The 16,127-nt window shown below is 52.4% G+C and overlaps 1 protein-coding gene across 1 annotated transcript in view; it reads right to left on the reverse strand.

The window, feature by feature from the left end:
* Positions 1-7,740: 7,740 nt before the first annotated feature.
* Positions 7,741-16,127, reverse strand: part of LRRC74A (leucine rich repeat containing 74A) — a 31,807-nt gene continuing 23,420 nt past the window's right edge. Inside the window, exons 10-14 of the mRNA XM_034993013.1 lie at positions 15,392-15,487; positions 12,221-12,367; positions 8,586-8,693; positions 8,328-8,410; positions 7,741-7,828 (exon numbers count right to left, since the gene is read on the reverse strand). Coding sequence (XP_034848904.1) covers positions 7,741-7,828; positions 8,328-8,410; positions 8,586-8,693; positions 12,221-12,367; positions 15,392-15,487 — 522 coding nt within the window. The remainder of the gene's footprint in view (positions 7,829-8,327; positions 8,411-8,585; positions 8,694-12,220; positions 12,368-15,391; positions 15,488-16,127) is intronic.

Consider the following 16,127-nt stretch of genomic DNA (forward strand, 5'->3'; position numbering starts at 1 on the left):
AAACACACGAGTTTGGGGGTGGGGCACAAACATTCCATCTACAGCAGGGCTCCCGTGTACATCACAGATGTTTGGCAGCACCTTGGCCTCTACCTACTCGATGCACCCTTCCCCAGGCTCTGACAACCAAAAACCATCTCCAGACGTGGCCAAAGGTCCTTTCGGGGACGTGGGATCACCCCCTCCCCCCATTGAGAACCACGGATCTAGTCTTCTTTAAGCCACGCTGAGGAGACAGGGAAGGTTTCCCCTGACTGAACTGAGCTGTGAAGGAGGGCTTACCTGGCTGAGGAAGGTGAAGGGCCTCCTTCCCCTCCTCCTCCTCACACGTGTCAGGCTTCCAGCAAACTCGGATGGCTACTCCCTCACATTTGTATACAGCTTTCAAGTTTGAAATGCGCTCTTGTTGATTTAATCGTACTTATTCCTCATCACAGTCCCGAGAAGTAGGCACTTGCCCCTCACTTGCGGATAAGGAAACTGAGGCTCAGAGAAGTTATGATCTTATGGCCAGAGGATGGTGGCACAAAGGTCTGAACCCAGGTCTTTAAACCTGGAGTTCTCCCCATTGCTCTGGATGCTTCTGAGATGGTACAGACATTGCTACGTGACTGATGATGGTCGCTGTGGCGGGGGCCGCTTTCCAGGAGATGTGGGCACAGAGTGGGAGGGAAGGCTACTTGGGCAGCTATGGTAGCCTTGGAGACTGTGAGGTTTACAACTTCTGCCTCTGATCCCCTCCCAGCCTGACAGACAGTCGACAGTTCCGTTGGCTGCTGGTGTGACAGCACGGAGCTAAGACTCTTGCGGGGCCCTGGCAGGCGATTTGATATTTAGGACACTCTCCTGTCCCTTTATTCCCCGCTGGCCTTTGCCCTCAGCCCACGTGAGCTCTCCTCGTCCTGCTCACCCACCCACACTGTTCTTGGGAGAGGCTTTAGGGTGAGTCTTTTGGGCTTGGCTGCTTTCCTCAAGTGCCTTCTGGGTCCTGCACTGTGGGGTCCCCCCTTCCTCCTGGCTGGGGTGTCCCCCCGCAATGCCTTGTGCCGGTTCTGCTCTCCCTCTCTTCTCTGTCCATGCTAAGCCCCCCAGGGCCCTCCGCTGCTCTCAAGCCATCTCTCTGACACCCAGGACTCCCAAGCATACTCCTCAGTCCTGATCCTTCCCCCAAAGCCCATTCTTGGATTCTGAAGCCCTGCGTGACTCCTCCCTGCAATATCTCATAAACACCCCTGAATAAATTCTTGATTTTCTTTCTCTCCATCCCCAACACCCAAATCTGCTCCATCAGAGGCTTTCCCGTGTCAGCGATGAGGACTTTATTCTTCCAGGTGTTTGGGCCCCAAACCTTAGGTCATCGCTTTCTCGCACAGTCCATATCTTACCTGTTGGGGAATCTTGTTGGCACCACCTTGAGGTACATCCAGGGTCTGGCATCCGCATCTCCCCCACAGCATCCCCCTTCAGCTTTTGCCGCTATTATCTTAATGGCCCCACTGGTGACTCTTCTGATTCCGCTTTTGTGTCCCGAAAGTCAAGCTTAACCCAGCTTGGCCCAAACATCCTTTCAAAAGGTGTCTGAGTGTGCCCTCTGCTGCCCCAAACCCTGCAAGGGCCCCTGTCACCCAGACCCCGCGTGCTGCCTAGTGGCCTTCAGGATGCTACGTGGGCTGGCCCTTCCCTCTGACCTCATCCCATCGCCCCGCCCCCCCAGCAGGCTCCTCCCCTCGCTCTGCTGCCTTTGCACAAGCCCAGTCATGGGTCCTACGGGCACGCTCCTGTCTTGGGTCTTTGCTCAGCCTGGAAAGCTCTTCCCCGCCCCCGATGTTCTTCAAGTCGTTGCTCAAATGCCACCTGTTACCTGCCTGAAATTGTAACCGCCCCCAGTCCACCCCCCGCAGCAATGACCCTCCCGAACCTCCTTCCCCAGCTCATTTCCCCCCCATAGCACTTAATATCTTCTCACACACTGTAGGACTCACTTATTGATTGTCTATATTGCGTGTAAACTCCGTGTAAGAGATGGGTTTTGTTTTACTCACTGGTGTAACCCAAACATACCCACAATAGCACTGGACACAGGGGAAGTTCTTAATAAATGTTTATTGAGTTTAAGTGAAGTCACTCACACTTTAGTATAAACTGAAGTACGTAATCGCTCTCCCTACCCACCCCCATCCCTCAGACTTGCATTCACCATTAATCTTAAGAAAAGGTTATTTCCTGTATCACAGTACCCTTAGGAAAGGCATTTTGGGGGCTGTGAGTTCTAGAATCTTGAAATAAGGGCAGGTGGATGGAGGACCCACAGTGAAGCCAGGACTCAAGGAGGGAGAAGCAGCACCTGGCTCCTCAAAAGGCAGATAGATAGAGGTGGCAGCCTCTGGGGTGTGGCAGAGAGGGAAGGGACAGCGGTCGGCCATGCACATGGTCATGGTGTGGTTACAAGTGGCTACTCCAAGGACAGTGGTGGGGGGAGAGGAGCCGAGACCTAGACAGGCGGCTGGCCTGAGCTGTGTCTTGCTAGCGTGTTTTCATGGCAGGATGGGCTCAAGAAGCAGGCTGGTCGCTGCTGGGGGAGATGCAGGCAGAGGCGGAGTCCCCTGCACCCCTAAAGAAGCTAAAGAGGCTGGAGCTGCACGGACCCTCACTCAATGAGATCCTCTACCAAGGCCCAGGGTCCATCTGACGTTCAGCTTCTAGAAAGTGTGCCTTTTGTTGTGACTTTTTCCTCCTTCTAAATAAACATCCACTTATTATACCTCATCTTGTATTTGTAAGTGTATATTTTTATAAAGAGGTCCCCCAGCTCGTGCAGCTCAGTCTGCACAGAACCTGGACCTGCCCCTGGGTGGAGAAGCTTGCTCTCCAGGCAGGGTGAGAGTTCTGGCCCACGCCCCTCTCCTGTGACCAGTGTCGCTGAAGCCAGGTGCACTGCTGCCCTTTTCGGGCATCTGAATTTGACTTCCTGGAGCCAGTCTGGGGTCCTGTTTTCTTTTTCTCCCCCCAACCCCCGCGTTAGAGAGCCGAAGCTTTCCGGAGGGGGAGAACTTGTGAGGTTGGAGCGCCCTCTGCTGGCAACTCGGAGGTACAGCCAGGAGAGGTACAAGCCGGGACTGGCTGTGAGTTTAGTCCTAAGGATGCAAGCAATAAAGCAGGTGGATCTGGGGGTTAATACGCAGGTAAGGCCCTCTTGTTGGGCACAGAACCGTCTCATTGGTCATGGACATATATGAGCGCACACATTATGTCTCTATAGTTCAAACGTGATAATGCATTCATGTACAGTTTCCATTTCCATCACGCCTGGGCCTGGGGCAGCACCACCAGTGTTGGACAAATTCTTTTGACTTTTATGTAAGTCTTAAACCAAAGCCTGAGATTAGAATGCTTTCATGGTGTTTCGGAGGCCCGGTACTTGGATATTTCAAAGGAGGCTGCTTGGTTTGGGCCGCTCTTGTGCCTGTGGGACCTAGGGCTCCTCTCATCCCGCCCCCCCTCGGAAAGGAACGCTCACTGTAATGAGGTCATCCTTATAAGAAGCACTTACTGTGGGCTAGGCCTTGGGCTCAGTGTTTCACATGCATGAGTTCATTAAATCTTCACAGCAATCCTGTGGGGCGGAGGATACCATTATTGTTTCTGTTTACAGATGAGGAAATTGAGAGTCAGAGAGGTTGAATGACTTGCTCAAAGTTACAGAGCTGGCAAGTGGTAAAGCCAGGCAGAATTTCAAACCCAGAAATGTCACATGCCAGAATCTATGATGCTGGCACATAGAACTTTCCAGACGCTTCCTTCTGTTCTCCCATCCTACCTCCCCTGGTGCAATTCCTGAGCAATGCAGGGGACAGGGAGAGCCTATCAACCTGACCTTGAGAAATCAGCTGCAATACAACATTGCCATCTGCCTTTGCCTCCCTCCCATTGGCTAGTCCAGCCTGGCCTGGAGCTCATGCCTGCTTATGAATTTAGTTATTCCTTACTTTGTTGCAGAAAGAGTATAAACAGAGTAAGTGCCCATGAACTTCCCTGTCTTGATCTGAAGCTGCCACTTGGAAGCCACCGAGGGGCGGGAAGTATAGTGGTTAAGACCCCAGGGAGCCAGAGCTGTATTGTTAGGGTCTGAATCTCAGCCTCGCCACTTACTAGCAAGAAACCTTGAGTGAGATGCTTAACTTCTCCATGCCTTCATTTCCCCACCTGTAAAATGGGGTTAAGAACAGACCTCCTGTACAGGGTTTCTGGGAGAAGCAAAAAGCGCACAAAGAAAGATAACCGAGTTAGGGCATGGAAGGAGGGGCACTCCCAGGGTGCTGTTTCCTGGGGCTGCAGCCTGACCCCCTCCAGTGCCAGGTCAGTGTCTTTGGGCCATTTCCACCCACCAGCCCCGCAAGCTTCGTCTAGGCCCGCCTTGGGCTTGCCGCTCCCGCCTGGGTCCTCCTGCCCGCCAGCCTCCCAACTTGCCAAGCCCATTGTCAGAGGATGAGTTCCTTGTGCAGTCCGCCCCCCCCCCCAATGAAGCGCTGTCTCCTCCTGCGGTCTTGCCCAGCTCCATGGTGGGCTGACTGGGGGAGGGACTGAATGTTTATGGTTTTTACCAGCCCCTGATTTTCTTCCCCAAAGGGTGCAAATGTAGCTGTTAGAAACCTCAGTTCACCTTGAGGACACTGAGCCTTGGAGAGGTTTGCCCAAGTGTCAGGCTGCTGGACCCTTAACAGGGCTCAGATTTCACGTCGGGCTCTTGAGAGGGCAGAAGTTTGGGAGCTCACAGAAAGTGCAAGGCAAAAGCTGCAAACCAGTCTGTAAAGTCTGGAGGAGACGTGCTCCCCCGGACTTTTGGAGCTGCCCTGACACCTAGTGGCCACTTGTAGGAATTACTCCCACTTTGGGAAGGCTCCCAGGCTGCTACAAGGCAGGGTTTTTTTCGGCTTGGCAATCCTTCACCCGCTTGGGGGTGGCGGTGCCAGGGATGGCCTGGATGGCCGGGGGTGGTGGTAGGGGTGGAGTTTAGCTTCCCTGTATCTCCATAATTTCCCCAAACCTACCCCCCCAAAAATTACATTTGATCAGAAGACTGCTGCCTTTTCATTTTTATGCAAGAGATGGTTTAAAAGCCTCTTGAGAAAACTTTGCTGTCTTTTTTTTTTTTTAAAGATTTATTTATTTATTTGAGAGAGAGAGAATGAGAGAGAGCATGAGAGGGGGGAGGGTCAGAGGGAGAAGCAGACTCCCCGCCGAGCAGGGAGCCCGATGCGGGACTCGATCCCGGGACTCCAGGATCATGACCTGAGCCGAAGGCAGTTGCTTAACCAACTGAGCCACCCAGGCGCCCAAACTTTGCTGTCTTTATGGATCCATGGCCTACAGTCCTCAAATTCTGATACTTTGTGGCTTCATAATCCTCCGGGTTCCACCCAGACACCAGCAGTTATTGGATGCTCCGTATGGGCAGGAGACTTGATGGGGAAATTTATAGATTATAATAAACTTAAAAGACATAGCCTGACTTCAAGGGGATTCGATTTGTTTGTGGAGTCAGAGCAAAAGACAGCTACATATCCTGGTGAGTATGGTAGATGTGAGCTTCAGCTCTCAAATCCCTTATTGCATTTCTTTATTTTCTTTTATTATCCTAATTTTGACTCTGAGCTCCTATACCACCCAATCAATGGAAATTCAACTTCAGGCTAAGACCTCAATTAAGGAAAGGAAAGGGGGAAATGCACTGTGGGGAGGGGGCATAAATTATTTCGAATAATGATTCTGCCCCATGTGCAGAGGGGCCTGGGTGTCAGATCCACCCCCTGGTGAAGCAAAGTGAAACCCAGGGTGGTAACAGGATGCCTAGATGCCGGTCCAGCACTCCACAGTGCTCAAAAGTGTTGGTTCTTGGTTACCCCCAAATTTTCCCAGTTCTCCACCACTTGCCCCAAACAATTGCCTGGTGAATGTATTTGTTCATTCCAAAGGTATTTATTGAGCATCTACTTTGTGCCAGGCACTCTGCCGTGCTACAGAGATGCACGCTTCAGTCCCTTCCCTTGTTGACCCACAAAGACAACTGTCAAGGTTGATCAGAACCCTTCAAGGCGCCCACCCCCCTCACCTGTGCAGCGCATGCTGTTCTTGACCCTCCCTGCTCTTATGCTAAGCAACTCTTATCTCCCTAGCTTCCAAAGAATTTTAAAAAGAAATGCAGAATAGTAGATTCCCCAGAACAGATTGGGAAGCTTTTAGTTCAGCTGTCCTACTTTTCAGCTGGAAGCACAAGGCTTCAAGATCAGGTGGCCTGGTAGTGCTGGGCTGCGACCACCTGCCAGGTCTCTGTCTCCCATCCTGGGCTCTCTCCATGGGCCCCTCAGCATTTGCTTCTAGAGGTCCCTGTTCTCGTTTCCTGAGCATCTGTTCCCTCAGCCACTGCCTCCAGCATCTCAGAAATCTCTCTCCTGGACACAGTTTACATTTACTATGATGATTGCTTTTGTGTACTGATCTCCCCCCTTCCACTCCCCGCTTTTCTCTTGCAGCCTAGCAACCCCGTTGCATTCCCAATTTGTCTTCCCCCAGCTCCCACCAAGGCTGCCGAGGATGTGCCCCCTGCTGGCCACTAAAACCAGGAGGTGCTGCCCCGGGGAAGGGCACACCACCAGCAGCCCAGAGGCGTCGAGACCCAGCCAGACTTTATTGGCTCGCTCACAGTCTGGCCTTGATGTTTGTCTACGGAGATTTCAGACAGATCGCTGCCGCCTCCCTGCCACCATCTGACTTGCCAGGACTTCTCTGTCGCCAGGACTTCTTTCCAGACCAGACTTGTTGCTATGGCTTTGCCGTTTTCAAGAAACTGGTTTGAAAGGTAAGGAGATAACACTGGGTGTTGGTGAAGCTTCGTGGCTGACTGGCAGGAATGTTAGGCAGGCTCAAATCCATGCGAGACCATTTGTCAACCCACCCCTCCTGGTGGCAGAGGGTTGAACACGGGTAAGTTTCCGTGCCGGGCTGGGGGACGGGGCAGTGAGCTGGTTTACATTGTTGGCAAGCGTTTGGCAGTAGACTGAAATTTAGAATATGCATACCTTTTGGCCCAGCGATTGCACGGGATTTGCTCCACGGAGCCCTTGTTAAGAGAGTTAATGCGTGCAAACACCGTATACAAAAGGATGCTGGTTACAGTCTTATTTGTAGTAGCAAAACAATGGAAATAACTTAAACGTCCATAAAAATGAGACTCAATAATGCGAATTCTGTGCTATAGCACATGGCATTTAAAAAAGATGGAGATGGATCTAAATGTACAGACGTGGAAAGATTGCCAAGACATCCTGGAAGGCAAAGCAAGTTCAGAGGAATGTGATAACATGCTTCTATTTATGATAAATAAGAACCTGTGTGTTTGTGAGGGTAAAATAATATATAAGAAAACATATGTGTCCTTTGAGCCTACCACATGCCAGGTAATGTTCTAAATGTTTTACAGGCGTTCACCCACTTAGTCCTCAAAAACTGGGCTGCCATGGGTACTATTATTAGCTTCATAGTACAGATGGGGAAACTGAAGCCCAGGGAGATTGGGTAACTTGCCCGGGAGTGGAGCTGGGCTTGGGACTCGGGTGGTCTAGCCTCGGAGCCCACGTTTAAACCCCTCTATCACACGCAAGCACGCTGATCGGGGCACAGGACAGAGGTAGCCGGGGAAGGCTCGTGGGGCAGGGCCAGAGGGGATCCCTCGGACAGAGCTCCCTAAGGACACTGCAAGACACAAAGCCGCAGGGCCAGACGGGGGTCCAACCCGCAGGCCTCGGCGAGGAGGTGCAGCTCGGTGGAGCAGCTTCAGGAACCACACAGACCAGGTGCCCTGTTCTGTGGGCGCACTGAGCTTCTGTGCTGCCCTCCTCCAAAGCTCAGTGTCCGTCGCCGTGTGCGGGCGAGGACAGTGGCTATTGGGCCCTGTGAGAGGCCGTGGCAAGGGCTCCCTAGGGACGGCTACCCCGGCGCTTGCCTGTCTCTTTAAGGGGCGGAGCCCACGTCCCCCCCCCCCCCCCCCCCCCGCGGAGCTAAGTGGCCCGCGGCTTCCCAGGGCAGCTCCTGGCCCTGCCGTCCTCCCCTCTGGGCTCCCGGGGGACCTGCAGACCCCTCTCACCGCACCGGGGCCTAGCCACGTGCTCCCCTGGGTCACCCCACTGTGTCCCCAGAGTCTGGCCCCGCAGCCAGCAGCCCATGGCTGAGGGGAAGCTGAGGCGGAGGGCAGCTCGCGGGAGCCTCCAGGGAGCGCTGCTTCGGGGGAGGTGGGAGATGGGGGGGTGGGGGGGTGGGGGGGGCGGACTGACCTGAAGTTCACCCCGCCTCTCTTGTCATCCAGCTTCTTTACCAGCTCCCTGACTTGGTACAGGTCTACGGGGACCTTGTCCTGCTGAAGGGGTCGGGGGGCGGAGGGGGGGGCGGGGGGGCCGGGCAAGGTCAGCCCAGCTCTCTGCCCACCGCTCTGCAGCCCCCGCCCCCAGACAGACACACGGACACACACAGACACACGGACAGACAGACAGACACACACACACACCCTGGCTGTAGCCACAGGGCCAGCACACCTGTATCATAGCTTTCCGGAAGTCGCCCACAGGCATCGTCATCAGTCCTTTAGGGTTCAAGCTCCTGAAGAAGTCCACGACTGTGATTCTGTGCTGGTCGGCGTAGCTCTGAGAGAAGCAGGCGACACCGGGAGCACGTACTTGACTTTATAACCTCTATTCACCACCCTCCACCCCTCACCCCCCACGGCCACCTTCCACCCAAGGGCGGCCTGGCAAGTGCAGGGGAGCTGTAAGAGGCAGCCTGGGGGGCGCGAGTCTCCTGTGGGTTAGCAGTCGCCTAAGCCCAAGAGCCCTGCACGGAGCTGCATGCCGTGATGGCTCTGGGTTTGCTCAGTGTCCGGGAGCCCCCACTCCACGGAGCAGGATTGCCATGCGCCTCCAAAGAAGGAAGGATTAGAGTCTCTGTTGTTTGTTCTTTCTATCTATCATCTATCTATCTATCTATCTATCTATCTATCTATCTATCTTTCATCTATCTTTCATCTATCATCTATTACCTATCTTTCCATCCATCCATCATCTTTCTATCGTACATACTCTTTTATAAAATGCACTGTACTAATACATTGTGAACACCTTTTCAGTATCATTAAAACATTCTTTTGGGGTCCTTTCTAAGTATCTTTATGTTTCTCTTCCCCTCCCACTCTCAAAAGGCCCTCAAGGCCCAGCCAGATTGATAGATATTCCTGCAGATAACCGTGCTCACTGAGGAACTCCTCAGGGACCAGTCCTCCATCCCCTGCTCTTCTTTCCCCACACTTTGCCCTCTGGGGTGCACTGCCTCTCCCCCCAGGGGGACCCTACTTCTGCATCCTCAACAGCTGCTCACAAGTCCGTGCTGACACCCACTGGCACCTCAATCCATCACGTCCCAGGTGACGCTCGGGCAGCTCGACCCTGTCGGCGGTTGTAAGCACTGTGGCGGACCCCACGGGTGAGCCGACATGCCTCCCCTCCCTCCACAGCACGCCCCTGTACAGTGCAGATGCTGCAGAGCCAAATGTCGACATTCCCCAAACCCCCTTTCAGCTAGGCGTCGGAGTGGGATGCGTTTCACCAAGCACCCAGGGGCGGCTTGTGTGGGAGGTCTGATTTGGAGGGAGCAGGCCGGATGCAGCTGGGGGCCGGTCCTGATTCAGCGGGTGATCCCCACTGGGCAGCCTCCCGATCATAGCAGAAGCAGCCATCACCCTGGCAGCCCACATGGGGGATTTGGGGAGCCATTTCTGGAACCTAAACCAAGAATCTGTTTCTTCAGCCCCCTTCAATGTTTCTGGGGTCTGTCTCTGGTCATATATCCCTCTTTGTTTAACCCAGCCGGAGTGGATTGTGTGCTCAGCAACAAGAACTTTGACCAGCGCAAGAAGGGCTTGTTGCTTCGGTAGGTGCTAGTGATAAGACCCATCATTGCTCCTGCCCTGGAGGAGTTCAGAGACGGCCTAGCTACTCCTGACTAGGGAGTCTGGAAGGGTTGCCCAAGGACATGAACTTGAGTAGAGACCTAGAGGAAGTGTAGGAATGAGTGAGACACAGAAGGCAGGAGGAAGGGTGTTCCAGGCAGAGGAATGTGCGTGTGCACAGGCCTGGGGTTGAGCGAGAACTGGTGTAGAGAAACAGGGAGAAATCCAGGGGGGCTCAAATGTTGGAGAACCAGCTGGGAGGGGTGGACAGAGAGGGTGGGGCTAGAGAGGACTTCCCTACCCCTGCCAATGTCATCACCTTTATTTTAGTCCCTTGGGCTTGAACTTTTGGGATTATCTTTGGTTCTCTCCTATCATCACAGGCCTTCCTTCTCCCAGCACACACACACACACACACACACACACACACACACACACTCGCACCCTCCTACGCATGTACCATGTACCCAACCATTCACCAAATCTTGGAGGTGCCCCATAATGGTATCTCCTACATCTGTCTCTCCACTTCCATTCCCACTCTCAGGCAAGGCACCATTCTAGAATACTAGTTATCATACCTAGAATACTACCATAGTGTCCTCGTTGGCGTTTCCACTCTCATCTTTACCCCCTTCAGTTCATTTCCTCTCCATTGCCTGAAAAATTATTCCTCAGTCCTGCTGGATTCACATTACCCACTTCTCAGCCACTATCGCTGGCTCCCTGCTCCCTGTGGAATCCAACCCCAACACTGAGCCATATCCAGCCCTAGCCTCCCTGTGCAGCCTTGACTTCCAGGCTTTGCAGGAACCTGGAACCGTGTGGTTCTTCTGCTGGAACCACGTGGTCCTGCCCATCCCCCAAGCACACTGTGTGTACCACCCCCCCTGCTCCTTTGCTGGTGGGAATCCTATCCCCAGAGCTCCCTCCCTGTTGCTGTCGCTCACCTGAATCCTTTCTGCTCTTCAAGGCCCTTCCCCAGGACGTATCCTTTTTTCTTTGCCTAATCCCACAGTGGCCTCTACTCTGGACTTTGATGATATTTGCTGCGTTTGTCACTCAGTTATTATTTATCATATATCTTTGAGAAGTTACTGCATCTGTCCCATCTTCCCAACCAGATTGTTGGCCCCCCTGAGGGGAAGGACTGTGTTTTGCATTGCACATCTGGTTTGGTCTCTAATCTGAGATTCTTATGAGATTCTTAGAGATTTCTATGCTGTTTTAAACACAGGGTGGGACCCCCACTTTGCATCTGAGAACTCCATTCCTGTTCCCTGGAGCATCCCGCTCCCCTTGCGAAACAGGTTTCTTCTTGGTTCCATCTGATGTCATCTGACCCGTGAAGATACTTGATAACCCCCTTGCCTTCTAGAACTTTCCACACAACAATAATACTCATGCAGAGCTCTTCTATCTAGTCCTGGAAGCTAAGGCACAGAGCAGACCAACCAAGGAGCGGGAAGCAGCCCCAGCAGCACACACCCTGTAGAACCCACATCTGCATGGTATCACCACAGATGGCACCCAGTGTGCATCCAGCAGAGGCTGGTCAACCCTGCCACCGGGGAGAGCCAGGAATAGGAACACCAGCCTGTCCTGGGCACTACTCTGTGGGGTGATCAGACCAGATGAGCACCCTTGCAGCTCTAAAACTGTCTGATTTTTCATTTCCATGGTTACATCTGCCTCCTGTGATCTGAGACTTCAGCTGGGAGCAGGTGACCACAAGACAGAAAGGACCTGAGGGTCCCTCTTTAGCTGAAGCCACCAAATAGCTGTCCTCACCACAGGGGTGTCTTGGCATCCTTACCAGCTACTGGCAAGAGCTTGCATTTGTTGGGTGCTTATTATTGGCCAGGCATTTGTGTGTAACAGAATTGGATCTCCACAGCAGCCCTCCCGGCGTGAGTCCTGTTGTTCTACCCATTTTCCAGGTGAAGAGACTGGGGCCCAGAGAGCACAGTGACTTGCCTTTGGTCGTACACTAGCAAGCAGAGGAGCCTGGCTGGTAGAAACCATCCTGTTCCAAGCCCCGCCCACTTCAGCCCTTTCCCAGATCGCCCCTTCCTCTGGAAGCTGGGAAGCACTGCTGAGGGGATCCAACATCCACAAGGAATATTCCATGTCCGAGAGACATTCCTTGTCAGAGAGGATTGTGCAGACGCTTTTGGGGAGAGGGGACTCTTGGTCTTTGGGGTCTCCAAGAGGAAGGCAAGGGCTCACCTGGATCAATTTCATGGGGTTTGTCCACTGGAGGAGTGCTTTCTTGGCAGAGAAGCCTTGCACTGACTTGTATATCACATCCAGCTGGGGGTGGATGGCACACACCCCATCCAATATTTTTAGGAACTGCTCAGACACCAGCACATTCTGAGGTGGGAAGAGAAGGGACCCATCATGAGGAAGGCATCGCCGCCGTTGTACCATCTCCACCCCCCTACTCCCTCCCGCACCTCCCCCTGCAGACCAGCAGGCCCATCCAAGCCAAAGGCAGAGCTTTTTTTTTTGTCTTTTCCAGCTTGTTCTGCAGTGCTGCTCCTAGACTGGGGTAGTTGACCTTTCTTAGAGCTTGCAATTTGACTTGTAAGGTTTGCACGTGATTTCGATCAGATGTTCTAGCTGAGGGCTGGTAGCCTGTCACATACTATCAGTTCAGCTCTCAGATGGTGAGCATCAGTTTCTGTGTGTGACAGATGAGACACAGCTATGGGGTTAGGAGACTGGTCTCCAGGCAAATGCCCTGAAATGTCCATTTCTACACCATATTGGTCTTTGGAGCAGGTGCCCTGGAAGAGGATTCCTCATCCCAACCACCCTTTCCTGGTTCAAAACCCACTGGAAATGCGCCTTTTGGAGGTGCCCTCAGAGCTGGGTTATAGGCCACAGGAGAAGACGTGTTCTCTGAAGCAGTGTTTGACCAAAGCTGGCCTTCCCTGGTTTGGTCAGCCTGCTTCATTCCTCAGATGTGGTTGTGAAGAATTATTTGCCACTTCAAATAATTAAACCCATGCTTAAGGGCTGCAGGCTTACCTCATCCCGATTTGTAGATATTCTAGAGAAAGTTCTAGAGAAAGTTCATCTACAATGAAGGGATTCCAACACTGTTTAGAGTTAAATCAGGAGAGATGACGAAAGGGAAGGAAAAGTCTAATTCAGACCTGTCTGTGCTGGTAGGCTTGTAAGGTGGCAGTGTGATCCCAGCTCATGGGGTCGTGCACCACCTGGGGTTAGCCGAACAGCACCACTTCTAATGTTCCCTCAGACACCAAGACAGTGCCTGAGGGCATGCCTTCCAACCTGCCCTGGGTAGGGGGAGAGCAAATGCCAACAAAATCTGAACGTGTAACTGAGCTCCAGAGGCGGGGTGGGGTGTGGGTTAAGGCAGCATGAGGGGTGCAAGGCCAGAGCTGTAGGATGAGGGCGGACAGAAGGCCCCTGAGGAGAAAGACCATGAGCAAAAAGAGGAGCCTAGGGGCAGGGAGCAAGGGGAAGAGAACAAAATGAAAAGAAAAGCAAGTATGTTTTTCTAATGTTTTATAATCTGTGGCAAACCTAAGTCCAAATTTTACTTATTATTTAGTTCCAAGGAGTTTGAGCTTAAATATTCAAAATACCATCACTGAGGGCGCCTGGGTGGCTCAGTTGGTTAAGCGACTGACTTCGGCTCAGGTCATGATCTTGGAGTCCCGGGATCAAGTCCCACATCGGGCTCCCTGCTCAGTGGGGAGTCTGCTTCTCCCTCTGACCCTCCCCCTGCTCGTGCTCTCTCTCTCTATCTCATTCTCTCTCTCAAATAAATAAATAAATAATCTTTAAAAAAAAAACAACAAAATACCATCACTGATATTATTGCAAGGCTTTAAGAGCTTAGCAAAATATCATATTTGTGTGGCATTAAAATAATGTAACATGACTTTAACACTGTCCCTTTATAGAACTCTAGAGTAAGAGGCAGAAACCCTGGGTTTACCCTTTGTCGTGTTTCTCGCTTGCCTATGTGGTCCTGGGCAAGTTATCTAACCTCTCTGGTTCAGTTTCCTTATATATAAAAGGGGAAAATGAGGAAAAGTTCTTGTTATGGGTTGAACTGTGTTCCCACCAAAAAGATATTGAAGTCCTAATCCCCCGTACCTGTGAAGGTGACCTTATTTGGAAATACGGTCTTTTTATTTATTTATTTATTTATTTTTAATTTTTAAAGATTTTTATTTATTTGTTTAACACAGAGACAGAGAGCACAAGTAGGCAGAGCAGCAGAGAGAGGGAGAGGGAGAAGCAGGCTCTCCGCCGAGCAGGGAGACTGGAGCCTGATGCAGGGCTCGATCCCAGGACCCTGGGACCACCACCTGAGCCGAAGGCAGCCGCTTAATGACTGAGCCACCCGGGTGCCCCGAAATAGGGTCTTTTTAGATGATTGAGTTAAGATGAGGTCAGTGGGGTGGGCCCTAATCCGCTATGACTGGTGTCCTTCTAAAAAGGGGCATTTGGATACAGAAGACAGATATGCACACAAGGAGAACGCCATCTAAAGCTGAAGGCAGAACTCAGGGTGATGCTCCTACAAGCCAAGGAACATCCAAGATTGCCAACAAATGACCAGAAGCTGGGAGAAGCATCGAACCCATTCTTCCTTGCAGTCCTCCAAAGGAAACAATCCTGCCAACACCTTGATCTTGGGCTTTAGTTCACAGAACTGTGAGATAATATACTTCTATTGTTTGAGCCCCCCACCCCCACCCCGGAGTGTGGTACTTTGTTCACGATAGCTCTGGGGCATGAGTCCATTCTACCTACCTCCCAGAGTGGGGCCAGATGAGTGGAGCAGAGATCACTTTGAGGGGAAAACCAGTATAAAGTGGTGGGCCAGCTACCACCTGTCTGATGATCCAGGCAAGAACACCTGGTCCAGTGAAGTCCCCTCCTTGGGCCTTCCTCCTCCATTAGGGCGTTTACCCTTACATTCTACTCTCAGGAGGCCATGTCATGGAATACAAAATTTGTACATGTGTTAATATGCAGATTCTAAAAGTTCTGTGATTCTGGAACCGTTCTGGGACCCAGGGCTGTCCATGAGCAGGGCTGGCAGTGAACAAATGCTGCTCGGGGGGTCCCACCTCTGTCTCTGCTGTTTCTGCTCCCAGACCCACTTGGGCTCTGGTCTGGGATTTCACACCATAAAGTTATCGACGGAAGGGCTACTCCTGCGAAACGGACCCCAAGAGAGGGCCAAGTTGTACTCCAAAAGGAGTGACCCTATGGTGGAGCATTGGTGTAAGGGACAGAGCTGTTGGTGCCTGCCCACCCAGCGTGGCTGTGGTAACTGCCCACATGGCGTGCGTGGCCGTGGTAACTGGTGTGGGCCCTGGTGCGAGCAACCACCATCTGATCACTCACGGAAATGTCGATCTCTTCCATCTTGGATTTGGGGTTCCTCTTGATGGACAGGATAAGTAAAACAGCCCCATCCATACTCATAGGGTTCAGGAAAAGCTGTGGGAGGAGGGGCAAGACCGGAGGAGGATGAGATGGGGACAGGAGAGCCTGGCTCAGAGCATGGCTTCCATTTCTTCCCATCAAATCATCATCTCTATCTTCCACCCAGATTTCTCTGTAAGCACCTGTCTCCCTGTTTGTCCAGTCATCCATCTGCTTGTCCATCACTGCTCATCCATCCATCCATCCATCCGTTCAGCAAACCTACCATGTGCCGGTTATTGGGAAACGTGCTAAGGGTTGCGCAGGCAGACAGGACAAGGTCTCTGCCCTCACGTAGCTTACACTCTAGAGGGGGCCACAGGCAAAGGAGTAAACGGCATCAGAAGTTCGGTGAGGGCAGTGACAGAGGCACATGCTGGTACTGCAGGAGCCAGGAAAAGGACATCCAGCACGGTGGAGGGGACACTTGAGCTAAGCCTTGCAGAACTAATGGGGATTCTTCTGGTCTGGAAGAAGCAGGGGGCAGGACCAGAGGAGAGAGTGAGATGCACCAAAGTAGACAAGGGCAGGCAAGTGCAAAGGTGCAGAGGTGTTTGGGCAATAGCAAACATTTCGTGAACAGGAGCAGAAAGAACAAGGCCATAGAGCTAGGATGGGCCAGATCACAGGGACCATGCAGGCCTAGCTGCGTACC

Source organism: Mirounga leonina, unplaced genomic scaffold, assembly GCF_011800145.1.
Source record: "Mirounga leonina isolate KUSES-001 unplaced genomic scaffold, KU_Mleo_1.0 Mir_82, whole genome shotgun sequence".
NCBI classification, from domain to species: domain Eukaryota; kingdom Metazoa; phylum Chordata; class Mammalia; order Carnivora; family Phocidae; genus Mirounga; species Mirounga leonina.